Source organism: Eptatretus burgeri, chromosome 2, assembly GCF_056783735.1.
Source record: "Eptatretus burgeri isolate ZD-2024b chromosome 2, Ebu_testis_v1, whole genome shotgun sequence".
In the NCBI taxonomy this organism is placed as follows: Eukaryota; Metazoa; Chordata; class Myxini; order Myxiniformes; family Myxinidae; genus Eptatretus; species Eptatretus burgeri.
In genome coordinates this window covers 101,989,838-102,004,988 of record NC_140962.1, presented here as the reverse complement: position 1 = coordinate 102,004,988, position 15,151 = coordinate 101,989,838, and the positions used below count along the sequence as shown (strand labels likewise).

At 41.8% G+C, this 15,151-nt stretch overlaps 1 protein-coding gene across 10 annotated transcripts in view; it reads left to right on the top strand.

Annotated features, from left to right (window-relative positions):
• CELSR2 (cadherin EGF LAG seven-pass G-type receptor 2) overlaps window positions 1–15,151 on the top strand; it is a 357,573-nt gene that overhangs the window by 333,861 nt on the left and 8,561 nt on the right. For 2 of the 10 annotated variants that reach the window (XM_085870523.1, XM_085870526.1), the window contains exons 29-34: window positions 3,955–4,083; window positions 5,781–5,917; window positions 6,158–6,252; window positions 6,666–6,842; window positions 6,965–7,225; window positions 7,680–7,959. In XM_085870523.1, the coding sequence (XP_085726649.1) occupies window positions 3,955–4,083; window positions 5,781–5,917; window positions 6,158–6,252; window positions 6,666–6,842; window positions 6,965–7,225; window positions 7,680–7,959 (1,079 nt within the window). Of the gene's footprint in view, window positions 1–3,954; window positions 4,084–5,780; window positions 5,929–6,157; window positions 6,259–6,665; window positions 6,843–6,964; window positions 7,226–7,679; window positions 7,960–10,114; window positions 11,532–15,151 lie in introns of those variants that run through there. The other 8 variants (XM_085870519.1, XM_085870522.1, XM_085870520.1 and 5 more) reach the window with 8 other exon arrangements.

Below are 15,151 nucleotides of genomic sequence, written 5' to 3'. Positions count from 1 at the left end.
CTCTGTCCACCAGAGGGTCGTTGATGACGTTCCTTTCTTTGCATGGCACCAATTCCTCCCGCACAGGCCAGTCCTTCTTCGTGTAATGCTGAGCACGGTCCCTACTATCCCACATGCACAGAAAACATGGGTACTTGGTGAAGCCAGACTGTTGTCCCAACAAAAAGTTCACCATCTTCAGGTCAACACAAATAAACCACTTATGCTGATCATAACCATTTTTCTCCAGCACGTACTTCACCGCTTCATACTTCTCCTTCAGTGTAGTCGAGTGAGCGATGGGTACAGAGGCAAACTGGTTGCCGTTGTGTAGCAGAACACATTTCAGTGATCGCTTGCTGCTGTCAATGAACAGTCTCCAATCTTTGGGGTCGTACTGTGGCACTCCAAGCTTGAGCAGAAGCGCATGTCATAAATTGGCGCATGTAGGTATTGTACATTCTTCAGAGTTCGTTATTTCAAGAAATACAACTTTTTTGTATCACATTATTACAAAATCTGCCCCATTAACTTTAGTTTTGATCCACGAACTTTATGCTTTGCCTCACCAATTTTTGGAAGATTTTGAGGTTTTATGACTTCAAACTGATCCCTTTTCGACATAATCACCTAGAACTATCGTACCTGAATACTTCTTGTCATTAAAATAATTATTTCCAATTAAAACAATTATTTGACATGACATTTTACCCCCACCAACTTCTTCTAAAATGCTCCACACATGCGTACATGTGAACAAAAATGTAAAAAACGACATGTGGCCATATCTCAAAAACTTGACCTGATTGAACAAAACTAATGTGAGTTTTGGATTCAGCGCATCAGATTCGTCCTAAATCAGCTTAAAAATGCAGACAACAAATTTGTTGTTGACCAGTGTAATTGGTGAGTTGTCAAATGTTACTGCTTCATCTATTGCCGATATTGCTAGGCACGCTCCATTTAGCCTAGCTACAGACGGTAGCAATGACAGTGGTGAGGCCCAGCTATATCCTGTCCTGATTTCGTACTATGACAACAGTGCTGGGATTGTGAAGCAAGGTTTGCGAAGTTTGCCTGCGTGCAAACAAGATTCCACTGGAGAAAACATTTTCAAACTGCTTGATCATGAGTTCAGTGACAGGAAAATTCCGTGGGGAAATTGTGTTTCCTTTTGTGCTGATAATGCCTCTGTCATGGTGGGCAAGCACAAAGGAGTCGCTGCTTATATCCACAAACAAAATCCAGAGTGCTACATCATGGGATGCCCTTGCCATATGATGCACAATACGGCCAAGAAGGCGGCTCAGGCCTTCCCCATTGAATTAGATGACTTTTTCATCGATATTTACTACTACTTGGACAAAAGTAGTAAACGCGTCAAAGGAGTGAAAGCACTGCAAGAACTCTGTGATGCCCCGACACACAAGATTCTGAAGCATGTCGCAACAAGGTGGCTGTCCCTTGGTCAGTGCCTAGACAGGCTGATTGAACAGTGGGAGCCACTTCGCCTCTTCTTCAAAGAAGAAGTACGAAGAAAAATGCAACCAACTGTAGCCAAGACTCTAACAACGAGCAAGAAGGACGGCACTGTATCTACTGCCAGTACTGGCACTGCAGGATCAAGCACTAGTGGAGCAGCATTCACCACTACCACTGCAGTATCTGCTGCGAAGAAGACAGCAGGGACAGCACCAAAACCAATGCTGAGAGCAGGTAGCATCACCGGCCCTTCATCACGTTCATCTACAAAGCAGATCCCTTCAGAGTCGAGAAAGACTGTGATAGTCCCATCTGCAGGCAAAGAAGGACCCAAGTTAAGTTCTGCTTTTGCCAAATCACTTGATAGAAGCTCAGCAAAACCTTCGAATCAGAGGTCTTCTTCCTTGGCTGCACCTACCTCAAGCTCTCTCCTCAAACGTAAAATTGGATCTGGTACTACGAGTCTGACCTCTTCTGCTGGCAGTAAACGCAAGTGTGATCGCCCTGCGGCTAAGTGTACTACGAGTTCTACAACTAAAGCGCATCTTCCTCAAACACTGTGCAGGAATCTAGAGAAAAACGTGTCAACAGGATGTTCTTGTCTCCACAAACAAAACTCTATCGTTTCTTCCTTCGATATGCTAACAAGCTTTTTGAGAAGGGGAATCTTCTGCTCCAAAGAGACGAATCCCTGTATTCATCTCCTGCACGGAGAGTGAATGGTCTTCTGAAAGATATCTTCGTACGGTTTTTGAAACCATCGGTGTCATCGGTTGCTCTGGTAAATGTACCCTTCTCTGACAGAAATCATCAGAAGAATGATGAGGACCTCATGATTGGGAACGATGCCAAACTGTATATAAGGGAACAAAGGAGTCTCAAGAAATCCACCTTCACTCTGAGTGAGTCAGACATCCAAAGTTTCTTCAGTGCAGTTCGCTCATATTATGTGAAAGCCTGCAATTATATCTTCAAAACCTGGCCGCTAGATGATGAATTAGCCAAGCATGCTCAGGTGCTGGATGTTAAGCTACACCAAGAAGTGGGGTTTGACTGTGTGGAGTTTTTCATCAAGAAATGTCCGTGTCTGTTCAGTGGCGGTGATAGTGACATCGACAGTCTTGAGAGTGAATTAAGCTCACTACCAGGCAGACGCCTCCATAGCTACAATTGCTACTGAGACAGTGAGAGTGGATGAGCAGTGGCATCGGATTTCACAGCTCACAGATCCCTGCACTGGTGCCAAGAAGTATCCTAATTTGAGCAAAGTGATGAAGGGAATCTTGGTCATTCCTCATTCGAACGCATCATGTGAGCGGGCACTCAGTCTTGTACGGAAGAATCATACTGAATTTCGTCCCAATTTGAGTGTCAAAACCCTGGAAGCTCTCTTAATTGAAAAACTAGCTCATAGCACCCCTTGCTACCAGAGAGAATACAGCAAAGACATAATCAGAAGGGCTAAAAGAGCCACACAGCTGTCACTCAGCAAAGCTGCCATGGAAAAAGCAAGCAGCAGTAGTACCAGCCAGTAAGGTAAGAAAAATATTGCTTCTTTTGTGCTTTTTGTTAATCTTTGATTGTCCCCTAACTTACTAATATTAACATACATGTAACATTAAAAAGTGCACAATTTTCCCTTTTTTTTTGTTCAAAAAGTGGGAATTCTTAACATGTTAAATGCTCCAAAATAGGGCTCAGAGGGCACTAGAGAGCGTCTAGAACCCCAGAGCTTCCAGGGCCCTAAGGCGGGCCATGGACCCCGGCGCAAGGGTCGAGCGCTCCGCGCTCGAGATGTGCGCTTGGCGCACATAATTTGGTGTCGGTTGAAAATCCTCCCTAATTCTGATTTCCAAAAGTTGGCATCTCTGTACTCAGCGATTCGTCACTATGATGAGCAGGCATTCGATAATATGAGTGAGGAAAGTGAAAAAAAAACTTTATCATTAAGAAATCGTTGTGGCCTGTTCTAAGTCGAGGTATGGTTGAGCAGTCCAAAAAACATGGCGGCTTCAGACCTCAGCGAGGTTACCTAGGATATGCCTGAAGACTCCATTGAGTGAGGTGACCGAGGATCGCCTGATGAAGGATATAATTAAATAAGGCCGTTAATTATCTTCAAAAGGGGTGTTTTTATGAACCCAAACACCCAATTTTCACTCTTGTACTTCTTGGAGTTTTCTTCGTCTGCATGCAAAGTTTTAAGCTGCAAAGTTTCATGGTTTTGGAGTGATGGAGGAGACACACTTACACATTGACACACATACTGACACACACACACACACACACACACACACACAGACACAGACACACACACACACACACGCACACACACTCACACACACATTTATTTGTATAGATTATTATTATCATTATTTTTATTGTTACAACCACCATTACACTGATATAATAACATTCTAACCATTGTACAAAAGTAAGGAAGTGATGTGCTTTAAGCTCGCACGCCAATCTTCATTCTCTCCTTTCCCACAGGGGATCTGCATGTTCATTGCTTTCAGCCTTCTTGAGCGGGAAGTACGTGAGGCATGGCACACCTGTTGCCACAGGAAAAAGCGACAGATGGAGGATACTGGTGTCACCACTAAAACCTCTCTTCTTTCGGTGAGGCTCCAAGCAGTGACACCTCTGCTGTGTTTGTGTGGAGTTGCATGTCAACTCCTTCCTGATTTGAGTGTGCTAACCACCGTGGGAGGCAAGAAGAAGCTGAACCTTCGGGTGTTAACCCAATCGTCGGAGCAAGATGGCTCTTTCTCCGATGAAGAGTGAATGCCCAAAACATCAGCTTATCCTTGCTTCTCACAGTGGTTAATATATGATAATCAACATTCTATTCATTTTTACCCTGCGTGCGAAGCTCACAGCGGGGTTAAACAATTTGTTTACTCTGTCTGTCTTTCCACATACATCGTAAACAATTTGTTTACTCTGTCTGTCTGTCTGTCCACAGACATCAGTTTGTGATCGAGGAATTACTTCATTTCAATTTAACGTCATATTTTGAATACTGTAGAACACGAATTAGAACATAAATCGTAGCATGAACCTGCAGTTTCGCGGTACTTTGGTTCTGAAGTTGGCAAATCGGACGGAATCTCATCCTGATCGTGCATGCATACAGAGTAAGGTGATTTTTTTTAAAGTCTGTCTGTCTGTCTGGTAGTCAAACAAAATTGAAAATCATTCCAAACAGGAAACTTACTGTTTTTAACAGTCATAAAGGACACAAACAGCAAGCACAAAAAAACTAATGTAACCTGTTAAATAAGGTGGCGTGAAAGACGGTGCATCAATGGCAGTAAACTTCTGAAAAAAGTTTCTTTTTTTGTCCTTCAGGCCTTAAAATCATTTATTTAAATTGAATTATATACTTGAACACCGTAGAACACAAATCGCCTTGTTGACATTTTCAAAAACCTCCAGTTCAGCTGTACTTAGACAAAAAAAATTACTCCATTTTACACCATATCCGCCAATCAAATTTGCCGCTCGTACTCTCAACGTTGGGGAATATTGACATTCAGACGAAATCGCGATTCGTCGGAAATATCTCGATCGTGCTCAGAAACACAAAGCAAGAGTTGAAAAGACTTTTCCCATGTCCTTGTTTCTCTGTGTGGGCTAAGGTGTTCTATGAACTCTCAAGGGTTCATTATATTCGACCTCTCCCCAACACAGACTAGCCTTCACCAGCAAGACCAGTTCTGCATTCTTCCTGATTTTCTTTTTTTCTCCTTCCTCATGTTATTTTATACGAGGTAAACCTGAAAGCCCCACTGTAACATTATGCTGAATTTTTCATACTTGTAATGCACAATTTGTTCCATGAATCTGAAGTCCTGCTGCATCTTTATTTGTCCACCATTATCAATAGCATGTGCAATCTGCAATTTGTGGATCAGATTTTGGTCAGAACCAATGAATCAGATTTTGCTTTTCAAAATATTTGGTTTGAGATTAGAGATTGCAAGGTGTATTATAGATTTTATTGGGTTTCTATCTTCAGCCATGATACAGTTAAGTAAAACGAGTGATTGCGCATGCCGTGCGGCTATATTTTAATAAATTATGAACACAGTGAACTTGATATATGTTCTCATTGACAATCGTTTTGAGATGTACAATGCCTGCAGCAATGACATTATCTTCGGGTGATCCGATATTTCTATTATCCACAGTCAATCAACATTAGCCTTGTTGATAATAACTCCTCAGCAATGGGTGGCTGTGTATTTACTCAGATCCAACCAAATCCTTCATACCCACCTCTGGCTCCCCTTTTTCCTTGTTTCCTACTTCAGCGCTCATTACCCTACAGTGGTGGAGCACTGTTTGAGGATGGTGCTCCTCAGCGTGTCAATATCGGCACCTCCACCCTCTCTTCCGTCAGCACAGCCAGGTCTGCTAAAAGCCGCAATAGCCATGCAGACCATCTCAGGTGATAAGGTGGTGGGTTGTATTCCTATCCCATTTGTCATTCTGACCATCTTCATTCCAACTTACTTTCCTTTTCCCCTTCGAGCTTTTAATCCTCTCATCACCATTGCATGCACTTGCGGCCATCTCTTCATCGTGATTGCTTGGGTGTTTTTTGTAGTATTCTGGATAAAGTTGTGCCAAGTTATATGCATTCTATGGCTTGTGTGTACATTTTTTGCTCACGATATGCCACATGCAGGGATGACGGATGCCTGAAGCACAATGTGGTGTCACATGTTGGACCCACAGACCTTGATGGTTCTGCCTTCAATAGCCTCAAGGGAAACCCTAATGGTGAGCGAGGCAACTACATTACTGGCTGGATGTCAGACAACCACAAATCTGAAAAAAACCCAGAAATCAGGGACATTGTTGTATTCCTAAGTGGTAGAGAGAGAGTGCGTTGATGGATGCTTTGCTGCAGGAGGTGGAAGGAATTTTTTTATACACTTCAATATGGCTTATATGGAGGAGTTTGTACTTGCAATACGTGCAGGACTTGCATGAATTGCTCGTACAAGGACATCCGAAAGGAATGGCAAAAGGAAGTGTGCAGAAAATCTCAGAAAAAATTGTTACTAAATAGTTTTTTTTATGGATGTATTTGACTGACGAGAATCATAAGAATCGTGAAAGAGATCATTTAAAGACTCGATAGCATCCATTTACTACTTAGGTTGCAGGCCCACAATCATTCCCACCCCCAGCAGATCAGGACTCGGAGACTGATTCGGATCTGTCTCTGGATGAGGAGCGCAGTCTATCCCTTGCATCGACCCATTCGTCGGATAGTGATGAAGATGGGCCTTTTCCTCTGGATTCATGTTGGGACCCACCAGGGTCGAGACGAGATCCTCCCAATCTTCTTCACAGTACACCCAAAGGTGTGGTATACACCGGTACACCCAAACTAATTTTATGCTGGGTGATGATTAACCAAATTTGGTAAGTTTTGTGAACTCAGGATTCTAATTTATGTCATCCTGACCTCGACCCATGTCCCAAGGAGCAGAATATGAACTTGGCCACGTAAAGCCATACTGGCCGGGCGAGTTCACGACGACGGCCAGTGATAGTGAAGGCCGTGCCTCAGCAGATAGACTGCAGGTTGAGACCAGGGTCAACATCGAGCATCATCGAGAGGTGGTGGGAAGCCGGGAAGATGTGACACCAACTGGAGGAGTCCGTCTCAATGGCGATGACCTCTCCACAAGGGAAATGGGCAGCGCATCTCAGCCGCCGGTCACACAGGGGGAGATACGGAAAGGTGCACCAGACCGCGGTGTTTTGGATTGGGTGGAACTTGGGGGGGGGGTGAAACAATCAAGAAATTTGAATGCAAGTTTCTTCTACAAATGTTCCACAAGACATTCAGTCTGGAAAAGACAATATTGTCAAATTGTGTGAGAAATGTTGCATAGTGCAGATAAGCAACAACTAGTGCACTACAAACCTTTTGTTCAATCGCTTTTTGTGGCTTTACATTCTTTTTATAAATCGATTTATAAATGATGCATGAATGTGCATGCATCGTCTGGCCACTTTATAAAGATTTCTACCCAATTAAGTTGGACTAATGTGTGCCCAAATTTCAACCCTCATATTTGTAACGGGACAGCACAAGGTGCAGAAAAATGTCTTAAAAAATAGTAATCAAAATAATGAATAGTATTTTGATGCAAGATTTTGCTTTTATCTTACCTCCCACCACTCACCAACAGGAATCCTGAAAAACAGGATCCCATATCCGCCGACCATTCCAGAGGGTGATGAAGCGAGGAGTTCCTTGAATCAGCTTAGCAGAGAGACATCTGGCATAAAACCCCCAGGAAGTGCATCTCGTGCTCCGTCTGCAGGTTCGAGTGAAGGCAGTCGAACAGGCACCGGGCGCTCCTCCAAGTTTTCCAGTCGCAGCAATTCCCGTGAGAGACGCAATGGCATCAGTCGGATTCCCCTGGCGCTTACAACTTCTCCTGCTCACGAAGATTCATCTGATTCTGAGTGAGTATTACAAACACTTAACCATCCCTCTGCGTGTCTTAACCCTTACCTGCTTTGCTTATTTTTTTTGCCTCATCATGCAACACCTTCCAATGCTCAACATCATGGTCAGCCTTATCATGCTCTTCCATTTTACGTGGAAGATGCTTAACTCAGCACTCCATTCTGCCTCAGGCTCATGGGTAAGGTTGCACATAGTCTACTTGCAGGACAACGAAATATTCTGAACAGAGTGTTTATTTTTTCAGCTTTTTTTAAACATGCACACAACATATACTCCATGGCATCGACACTTGTTCTTGGCATATCTGCTCGGTATATTAAAAATGGGTTACAAAGATAAGAGATATACATTGAAGGTCTCACATTGCAACACTTTACCTCTCTCCATCATCACAGTAGATATGAGCAGACTGTAGAGGCCAAACTCCTTAATTTGCTACACTCGAGTAAAGTAAAGGTTTCATGTTCCAATAACTGTTCATCGTGGCGAGCTAAGCCTGGTGTTGGCTTAGCGGCAAGGACAGCTGGCTTGGGATCCCAGGGTCCTGAGTTCGAGCCCTGTTGGCTGCTGAATTAACACCAGGTGGGGTTGACTGCCTGTCATCCTTCCGAGGTCGGCAAATGAGTGCCAGCTTGCTGGTATCCTGTGTCGGAGTGGCGACTTGTCCAGGATTGTGCCCAATAGCCAAGGAGACTGCTTCGGCAGCACCAACGCTCTGCACCGAGAATGGTCCCAATGGATGGATGGATTGTTCTCTGGAGTGATGAATCACGGTTCACCACCTGACAGTCCGACGGGTGAATCTGGGTTTGGCGGATACCAAGAGAACGCTTCCTGCCCGAATGCAGAGTGCCAACTATCAAGTTTGTTGGAGGGGGAATCATGGTCTGGGTCTGTTTTTCATGGTTCGGGCTGGGCCCCTAAGTTCCAGTGAACTGAAATCATCACGCGACAGCATACAATGACATTCTAGACGATTTTGTGCTTCCAACTTTGTGGCAACAGTTTGGAGAAGGCCCTCTCCTGTTTCAGCATGACAATGCCCCCATGCACAAAGTGAGATCCATACAGAAATGGTTTGTTGAGATCGGTGTGGAAGAACTTGACTGGCCTGCACAGAGCCCTGACCTCAACCCCATCGAACACCTTTGGGATGAATTGGAACGCCGACTGTGAGCTATACCTCATTGCCCAACATCAGTGCCTGACCTCACCAATGCTCTTGTGGCTGAATGGAAGAAAATCCTCAAAGTAACGTTACAACATTTAGTGTAAAGCCTTCTCCAAAGAGTGGAGGTTGTTACAGCAGCAAAGGGGGGACCAACTCCATATTAATGTCCATGATTTTGCAATGACTTGTTGGACGAGCAGGTGTCCACATACTTTTGGCCATGTCATGTATATATGTATATATATATATATATATATATATATATATATATATATATATATATATATATATATATATATATATATATATATATATATATATATATATATATATATATATGTACACATACTTATACATGTACACATTCACAAGTAGCACATACACGAGAACCCCAATGCTATACATCCCCCTCAACCACTGGACCGGTTTCATCACTTGTTGGTGAGTCATCAGCGACAGCATAGACAGAAACGTGCACCACCATATATGTATAAAATCACACACAACTGTCATGTAGTACAGACATACAAGGATGTCAGCATAGCTTTGAGCTATGCGTCGCCTTTCAGCTGTCTCGCCGGGGTTCAAACATCCACTGTATAATCTTTAAACTGGAGGGTTTGTTTTGTCATTGGTGGACGATAAATATCACCAGTGTGTTTCGCGAAAAGTAGACAAGTTATTGAACAAATTACAAATTTCTGCCACCTTTAGTCATCAAATGTCAGGCCTGGACATGGGCTAAAAACATTCCCTGATCGACCCACAAGGGAGGAATAGTTTTAGTCATTGATGTAGTCGTAGTAGTAGTGGTAGTCTGAATTAACAAAGTTATATATCAAACAAAGTGGGAAGTTTGTGTCATAAATATAATCAATTTGGATGGGTGTTGCAAAACCAAGTGAACAATCACAGATGGCAGTCAATTGGATTTTCAATCAATCATTCAGATCTACAACCACACTTTTTGGCCCCCACAGTGGCAGCAACGAGACTTCCATCTGAATGCGCCTCATGCTTTCATCCAGCCTGTGCCGCCCTTGCCTGCCATCTCCCTGCCCCTGGAAACCATCACCAGGCCCACACGTCGCATAACACATGCTTCCAGGCCACAGTGGACGGACTTCCCTTTGCAGCCGGTTGGAATTACTTGAGAATCGAGCCGAGACATGGCAGAGGGCAAAAACAGGCTTGGTTGGATACGATCTACCTAGCAAAGAGCGTGTTACAGTACTTTGCCCACGAGAGGGTAGAGAGTGCCAAAATAGCTTGAACATGTGATGCGTGGGTGCTGCATCTGTGTACAGAGTGCCAAGAGCAAGTGTTGCAGCACAATCAATGAAAGGGAGCTGACGACAGATGCCTCAATTGATGGTGAGGCCATGGCATTCTGAGCCTGTTGCCCAAGAATGAGGTGTGCCTCACCTGCTTCGCTCTTCCACAGACCTGCACACTTGGAATGGCGCACAAGCTGGTCCTCGGTACAAGTTTTGCCGGTTGTTTTATTTTCTTTTTTAAAGAGTGCCGCGTGGGTTACAAATGAACTTATATTCTCTCTGTTGCACCGATTGGACCTCAGCCTCAATTCAGAGGCAGCAGGGAACATATTGTATGATACTGCTGGGAAAAGTAAGAAAATTGCCACCTTTTCATCACTGGCCGATCAAACTTTCCCGGCTATTGTCTTATATGGATGCGACCTTTTTATACGGGGGTAAAAGTTGTATTTGTAGATAATTTATATAATCTTCTTTTCTTATGCTCAGAAACATTATTTGTACATGGTTTCATTTTGTACCGATTTTACGTTTCAATAACGCTGTCCCCCCCGTTAGTCGGGCCAACAGCTTTGTCCTCGGTGAGAATTTCTAAAGAACTAATTTAAACTGCACACACTAAGACTTGAATGTTGCTACGAGCAGACTTTTTGTTAAAGAAACCAACCTCCTGCGTTTTACGTTAACTACTGAATTTTATAGCCGTATCTACTTGGTTGTGTTTCAGGTGAATATTTTGTAACAAATTGGCTTCAAACCAGGCCACGAGTTGCAAGCATTGCTTGTGAATGAGAGCACAGGGTACAGGGCAGGGAAGCTCAACTATTATTGGCTAATTCAGCAAATCACATGCCAAGTCCTTCGTTTTTTGAGCCCAAATCTGAATAAATCATTACTCTGCTTAAAACTTTCAGGTTGTACTGCTTGGTGGTTTGCAGGCAGGAGGTAGGTGTAGATGTTTATATACATGTTCTCACATTTTTTTTTCTTTTTCCTTGTTTGGAAAACATCTGACAGTCTGTCTCTTGGAGTTGAGGCCTGCTTTCTCCATTCATGTATTTATTGTTGTGTAGAATAGGTTGGGTCCCCTGTGAACTAATAAAATAACACAAAAAATAAAGTTTGGTCAAGTTTCACTCCATGTTTGGTTTGTGTTGTATTAAATACACAGAACCCAATTTTTTTTATGTACACAGTTCTGATTTTGGTGACATGGCACTTGCTGCCGTATCGAGAACATTTCATGACCAGATGATTCGCCTCTGCTATTTAACGGGCTATTTGGAGCAAACGACAAAATGTAGACTGTTCCGCCTCCAGTTAAGCAGGCAGAACAAATCCTTCCTTCTGAAGGGCATTAGTGAGCCTGCTGGGTTTTTATTGGCAATTAAATTGGAACATGCTTATTTCCCCCGAGACCAGCTCAGCTTTCGGAAGCGACCTTGTCCCACTGAGGAACTGGTGCCGAGAGTGAAGGAATCCGACTCAGGAACTTTCCAGACTTTATATGTTATTTCGACTTCCTTTTGTGACTTGCACTTTCTTGTCTTCAACTTCTCCCTACACTTGCTCCACGTGACTGCTAACAATCAACATTTCACAAAAAGCCACACAGATTGTATTGGTCTTATGGAAGAGTATGGAAATGACTATTGAGATATTTGTAGGACTTGTAAGTACAGTAAATATAAATCCTTTAAAATTCTGCCTTAAGTCATATTTGAATTGACAACCAGTGGGACCAATTTCAGCAATCGCAACTGGAGCTCCAAAGCAATATCTCAACTCCTCTTCATAACAATAACTGAAACATTTATTTACACTGAGACAACTCAAACTCGTTTTACTTTATTTTTGGTACAAATGTGACATTAAAAAAAAAAAAACATCCAATGAAACTCATAAACAAAATTGCCTTGCTGCCAAGTGAAGCGAAATATCTTTGTTCCTTCATGAGGTTCAATTTTGTGTTGAAAAAAAAAAAGTTAACAAAATATCTGAATCAAGTGGAGCCAATATAGACAACTAATCGCTTGCTTGCTCTTGAAGACGAAATCATGACTGAAATCAAGCAAAATGTGGCACTTCCTGTCTTATAGCGAACATCCTCATTTACGATGTATATATGGGTGTTTCAAAAAGAGTGATGCAACTTAAAATGTTTATTTACAAAGAAACAGAAACCTCAGGAACGTGAACCAAACGTTTCTTGAAAGTGTATGACATGGTATCTTCTACCACAGATTGCTATTGCAGTAAATCACTGCTAGAGTTGACTGTCTGAGCCCAATGTCTGAAATTGGCATTTACGCAAAATCCTTGTAATTGACGTTCAAGATGTGTGCCCCTCCGCGGTTCAGACAGGCATTGATCCTGACTCCAAAGTTCTGTCCAACTTTTCTGGAAGTCTCACGTGGCACTGCCTGGAGGTAGTCTGAGACTTCCTGCTTCAGATTATTGAGTGTCGCAGGACGGTTGGCATAGGCAGTGCCCTTGGCAGCCTCCCAGAACCAGTAGTCCAGAGGGTTCAAGTCTGGGCTACAGGGTGCCCAGTCATGAGCGGTACCCATGGCAACGATGCGGTTTCTGAAGAGCTGCCACAGGAAAGTGATGGTGTCACCAGCTGTGTGAGGGGGTGCAACATCCTGCATAAACTAGATCATGCTGAGCTGGTTTGGGGTGACCTTGGGCTAGATCATGATGGAACTTCTGGAGCACGGCCCGGTAGTGCTCACTGTTGATCGTCACCATCCTGCTGTTGTCATTCTCAAACCAATAAGACCCTAGCGTCCTCCATCTGGCATTGAAGGTGCAGAAGCTTGTGACATTAGGCCCTTTAGGGTACCTCTCAGTGATCTCAGGTGGTTCTGCCCCCCAGAAAATGTTGTTGTGGTTGCTGATGGCATTGGTGAAGTGGAAATGGGTTTCATCACTGAACCAGATCAGGATGATCCAGTTTGGGTACCGCTCCATCCTGTGACTGAGCCAATTGCACATATCAAGTCTCCTTCTCATGACATCTTGACCCAGTTTATGCCGAATAGAGATGATGTATGGGAAAAGCTTCAGTTCCTTGATGAGGATACACCAGACTGATGTTGGTTTGATGCCTAGCTCCCGGGAGCACCTGCGGTGGGACTTCTTGGGATTGTCCACTGCAGAATCCCGCACGGTGTCAATGTTGGCTTGGCTCTTGGTTACTGATGCTGGCCTGCCACTGTTACCTTCCTTTGGCTGTGCACTGTATACTTGTGCTCAAAATGTTTCACAATATGTTGAATGGCACAATTTGTGGGTCCATCACATGTTCTGTGGTCCTATTCCCAGCAGAACCTCTGGCAGGTATCTACATATGATTTAGTCTCATACCACGGAGCCACCACCTTTGTCTTCTGCTTCACTGTCAATGGCATAGTTGAGTGATGGAGCGAGAAATCCCAGGAAACAAATACCACAATAACACCACCAAACCCTGAAAAGGAAAACTATATTGGTCAAAAAACAAAGAAATGGCAGGAAGTCAAAGTTGTATCAATATTTTTGAAACACCCTGGATGTATATATTAGCTGATGTACCCGGAGTTGCCCTGGAAATTCAATGAAATATGTATTTAAATCTTTCCTGCATGACAAATTGGGGAATGTTGGCCTTATGGTTTCATATGAATCACCAGTCTTGGGCATTACAAAATGTGCTTGGACTGCTTTCCCATCTTTTAACCTCATTGTATTAATTTTATTTTTAAATACAACAAATCACGACAACTTCAACATGCAATCTTCACAAAACATATTCCTCGATCGTTCCCGGGAAAACCCCAGGCAGTGTATAAGAACATACTCACTTGAGGCCTGAACACAGAGGTGTTATAATAAACCTGTGTGAAGTAATAATTTTTAATAACAGACACATGTAAACACTGCAATAATTAAGTTTGTGTTGTTGACAACAAATCACTTCAAACAATCTCAACATCTGATCATCACAATACATATTACTCAATCGCTCCTGGGAAAAAAAAACGCAGGCAGTATTTTAGCACAAGACCCGATTGAGGCCTGAAGGCCAATTATCTGATTTTAATTTTTTGTTTGTTTGTTTTATCCAAACATAGCCCTCAACCTTCCTCTGGATGAAAGAGGAGGGCATGCAAAGTTTGGTTACACTGTTTCCTGCAGGGTCTGTATGTATAAACGAACAAACACAAACTTTCATGGACATATATAGGGGGCTGCAAAAGTAGGTATTGTTTTTTGCATGTTTTGTTTTTCATTACTGTATACCTACTTTTGCTGTCCCATATATATATATATATATATATATATATATATATATATATATATATATATATATATATATATATATATATATATATATATATATATATATATATATATATATATATATATATATATATATATATATATATATATATATATATATATATATATATATATATATATATATATATATATATATATATATATATATATATATATATATATATATATATATATATATATATATATATATATATATATATATATATATATATATATATATATATATATATATATATATATATATATATATATATATATATATATATATATATATATATATATATATATATATATATATATATATATATATATATATATATATATATATATATATATATATATATATATATATATATATATATATATATATATATATATATATATATATATATATAT